At 44.0% G+C, this 4,341-nt stretch overlaps 1 protein-coding gene across 1 annotated transcript; it reads left to right on the top strand.

Annotated features, from left to right (window-relative positions):
* Positions 1 to 203: 203 nt before the first annotated feature.
* Positions 204 to 4,338, top strand: dpm1 (dolichyl-phosphate mannosyltransferase subunit 1, catalytic). Its single transcript, XM_068338548.1, has 9 exons — positions 204 to 368; positions 700 to 799; positions 2,545 to 2,578; positions 2,654 to 2,730; positions 2,934 to 2,959; positions 3,080 to 3,175; positions 3,263 to 3,331; positions 3,415 to 3,529; positions 3,625 to 4,338. Exons 1-9 carry the CDS (start codon positions 238 to 240, stop codon positions 3,727 to 3,729), a joined length of 753 nt encoding a protein of 250 aa, XP_068194649.1. The 5' UTR covers positions 204 to 237; the 3' UTR covers positions 3,730 to 4,338.
* The last annotated feature ends 3 nt before the right edge of the window (positions 4,339 to 4,341 follow it).

Below are 4,341 nucleotides of genomic sequence, written 5' to 3'. Positions count from 1 at the left end.
GTAATTTAAGAGGAATTAAGAAGAATTACACTTTATTCATCATGAAACGGGAGATTCTGTTGGCCTAATAAATTCAGATAACAATCTAACTAGTATAAACTGACAGCACATTCAAACGAATGAGCATGTGAGCGTCGACCCCTTGCGTCGACACTCACTTTACTTTGAAAATACCAAACCGGATGTTGTGATGCCTTTGCCGGTATTACTCTGCGGTGCTAGTAGATACACGTCACCATGGCAAACCGTAAAACTTCACGCACAAACCCAGACAGTGTTGACAAGTACTCGGTTCTGCTGCCGACCTACAACGAGCGGGAGAACCTGCCTCTGATCGTGTGGCTCCTGGTCAAATACTTCGGTGAGAGGTGAGTTCACGAGCTAGGAGCTGCTGCTAGCGTTAGCTAATGGTACTGCTATCAGCCATGGGCTAATGTTAGCTAATGTTCCTGCTGTGGGCTAGCGTTTGCTAATGGTACTGCTGTGGGCTAATGTTAGCTAATGGTACTGCTGTGAGCCATTTGCTAATGCTAGTGCTTTTAGCCGTGGGCTAGCGTTAGCTAATGTTGCTGCTATGAGCCGCGGGCTAGCCTAGCGTTAGCTAATGGTACTAGTGTCATCAGGTGTAATCTGCACCGAACCTGACCTGTGTTGTCATACATTTGAACACGTCACCAACGTGACAACGTGTCGTTCCAGTGGATATAATTATGAGATCATTGTTATTGACGACGGGAGCCCGGATGGGACATTGGAGGTGGGGGAGCAGCTGCAGAAGATTTACGGAGAGGACAAAATAGTAAGTGGAAAGTTGTCGGATTTCAGGAGGGAGTTTGTTGATTAGAATGAATGAACACAGATGGTTTATGGCGCTCATCCCCTGTAGGGTGGCGGGTTTGGGCCTGGCACTTAATTTTAAGTGACATATTTTATTCATCATTATGAAAAATAGTGAAAAATAAATAAATTTTATATGTGTGGCATCATCCCTTTGGTGAGAAAAGCTTAATAGTGACAGACAGGTCGTTTTACTGAGAAGATCTGTGACACTGAAATGAAACATACAAAAACAGCATGTCAGGTCCTGATCCTTATACATTCGTATACATGTTAATATAAACTAGAGTTGTTATTAATTCCACACAGTCCAACAGTAACGAATTGCGGTTAGCTCAATGCTAACATAAGATGGAAAATCCCACTGACGGGCTAGCGCGTTAGTATCAATCGCGTGATTAACTTTTCCATACACATACACCATACTTACTTTTCACGAGTGTCAATAATCTGGTCATAGGAACTTTTATACAATACCTCGAGTACCTCCATTAATTATCCACTAGACCTTGAGAATTCGGAATAATTATTATGGGTTGTCCGAAAATGACGTTTCCTTCAAATCTCTTCAAATCTCAGGTAACCATGATATTTATAGAGAAATCACATCGTGGATCGCATTTGTCTTCTATGGCTGCCAAGCTTAGTTGGTCGCCAATGACGTGACCACTGAATGCGGAAGCTGCTGCGGCGCAGATTTTAATCTTTTCTGATCAAACGGATGATGCTACACACATACAATTTATATTTTCTTCTATTTTTCATAATGATGAATAACATACAGTATGTCACTTAAATTTAACTTTACTGTCCCTTTAAGGATTGAAGCCCATTTCCAACAAGATCATAAATAATTATTTTCTTAATAGTTTAATTTATGTTTAATGAGGATTGGTAAGAATAACAATTCAGCATCATCAATTACTGATTAGTATCTCAAAACGATCAATTTGTGTGAAAATCATGTCCCAGTTTCTGAAGATATGACAAATTATCTCCAAATAACCAGACCCTTCTTTTACTTAAACATTTTATAATAGTTCTGTCATTACTTGATGAAAGATTCTTGTTGTGCTTGTGAAAAAAAAATTGTTACTGAAAGACAATGGAGCCATTTTATTTTGAAATATGTCTTTATTATAGATAGTCTGTGAAAATTTGTTGTACTCGCTCCTGATTTTCTTCAGTGTGTGTGTGTGTGTGTGTGTGTGTGTGTGTGTGTGTCCTACCAAACAGTATGTAATTTAACATAAAACAAAGACAAACTTAGTGAACACAAAACCAGTTTTAAAGGAAAAGCTGATGAATACTTTTTCACACAGGTTCAGCTGGTAAAACATAATTCTTTCATTCCATATACATTTATTTAAAATTTCAGTATTTAAATGATAATTTTGTCACACAATGAAGCCAAAAATGGTCAAAAATATAAATGAAATATAATGAAGTTGCTTTAATGTTAAATTTTCTTTGAGAATTACAGCTTAGTCACAAGATTAGACGAAACAAGTGTGTCAGTGTTTTTCTCTACTTTGATATAATTTATTTTTGTCAGAATTCAATCATGATTCTGGGGCCGTTTCTTATTTTGATATAATAAATCATGTTTGAGCTTTTTTGGGCTTTTCAACATGTTTCCCATCATTTTTGACATGTTAATCTCTTTTTAGAGTGTCTGATTTCTAATCTGTATTTTCTCTGGTTCAGCTTCTGCGACCAAGAGCGAAGAAGTTAGGACTGGGTGAGTTGAAGTAGATCGGTGTTCTCCTTCTGGTCACCTCTGATTCCTCCTGATGATCCTGGTTTCCTGTCTCAGGCACCGCCTACATCCACGGGATAAAGCACGCCACCGGGAACTTCATCTTCATCATGGACGCAGACCTGTCCCATCATGTGAGCAGAGTTCGTCCAATCACGGGTTTAACCTGAAGCTAAGCTAGAGCTGATGCGTCTGTCAGGTTAACGTTTGTGCTTTTTAATGTCAGAGAAGGATTTACGTATCTGCAAGTTCAAAATATGTCGGGTTTTTTTTTTTATGTGAGACATGTTTCATTTTAAACTGCGTGATTTTTGATCTTTGTCATTTTCCGTTTCAGCCTAAATTCATCCCTGAGTTCATCCAGTAAGTCTCAAGAAACTTTCCGTTTCCTGTCCCACGTTTTCGTTCCCAAACTGATGTTCAGAACGTTTCATCGATGGGATTTTTGTGGTTGTTCTTTGAGCGTTTTGTCTTCTGTGACAGGAAGCAGAAGGAGGGCGACTACGACCTTGTGTCTGGTACTCGCTACCGAGGAAACGGAGGCGTGTACGGCTGGGATCTGCGCAGGAAGCTCATCAGGTCGACGCCCGCCGGCGTCCGTCCACCAACACGTTAGCGTGTGTGAAGCTGTGGTCTGACGTTCTCTTCTCATTCTCCGACTCGCAGCCGGGGGGCCAACTTCCTGACTCAGGTGCTGCTCCGCCCAGGTGCTTCAGACGTGACCGGCAGCTTCAGGTAGGCTGCGTGACCTGTGCCGGAGGCGGGGCTACAGGGGCGTGGCCTCTCACGCCACTGCTGTGTCTCCCTCCCACCGGTAGGCTGTACAGGAAGGAGGTGCTGGAGCGTCTGATGGAGCGCTGCGTGTCCAAAGGCTACGTCTTCCAGATGGAGATCATCGTCCGCGCCAGACAGCTGGGCTACAGCGTCGGAGAGGTGAGGCCCCGCCCACCCATCATTCATCCATCCATGCGTGGAACCAGGACATCCATCGTGACCTGACACACCCTTCTGCCCTCCTCCCACCACAGGTCCCCATCTCCTTCGTGGACCGGGTCTACGGGGAGTCCAAGCTGGGGGGGAACGAGATCGTCTCGTTCGCCAAAGGCCTGCTGACGTTCTTCGCCACAACGTGATCCTCGACCTTCACGGACGTGACCTCAGCCCCTCCCCCGATGCTCCTCTGAATGTAGAAATGTGTTAAACGTAGTGTCAGACGTCACAGCGAGGAGGTGTCCGCGTGACGAAGACACCCACCCTCATCATCATCATCGTTATCATCATCATCGTCATCATGGTCCTGTCTACAGACAGCGAGCTGAGCTTCACGTTCTTGTGGACCTGCTGCACCTGGGACGTGTCTAATTAAAGCTTCTTATTGCCGCTCGCATTCTGTGTTATTGACTTTAAACCCGTCACCCAGCGTTTAGTCAGCACCCCTCCAGGAGGACATGAGCTCCCGTCACCCAGCGTTTAGTCAGCACCCGTCCAGGAGGACATGGGATCACGTCTCTAACCAGAGTCTCCTGCCTTTGGAGACGTTTGTCTCTGAGATCACCATGGTAACCAGACCAGGACACACCTCATGTCCTAGGGGGCCAACGAACATGAAGAACCTTCCTCCTGGTCCTGTCTCCTCTTCCTCCTGGTTCTGCCCTGGAGTTTACAGGCTGCTGGTCGTCTGTTGTTCACAGGCTGTTGATCTAAATGTTTGTCAGTGAATGTTGGAAATAAACAGAATTAAACTT

The sequence above is a fragment of the Antennarius striatus genome, chromosome 2 (genome assembly GCF_040054535.1).
Source record: "Antennarius striatus isolate MH-2024 chromosome 2, ASM4005453v1, whole genome shotgun sequence".
NCBI classification, from domain to species: Eukaryota; Metazoa; Chordata; class Actinopteri; order Lophiiformes; family Antennariidae; genus Antennarius; species Antennarius striatus.
This window is presented reverse-complemented; position numbering and strand designations above follow the sequence as displayed.

Bases quoted from the DNA above. Each gene is read 5' to 3' on its own strand.
- dpm1 (XM_068338548.1), top strand. From the start codon at position 238: ATGGCAAACCGTAAAACTTCACGCACAAACCCAGACAGTGTTGACAAG. The intron at 800-2,544 runs GTAAGTGGAAAG...TCTCTGGTTCAG, and splicing joins TTTACGGAGAGGACAAAATA to CTTCTGCGACCAAGAGCGAA. The intron at 3,530-3,624 runs GTGAGGCCCCGC...CTCCCACCACAG, and splicing joins TGGGCTACAGCGTCGGAGAG to GTCCCCATCTCCTTCGTGGA.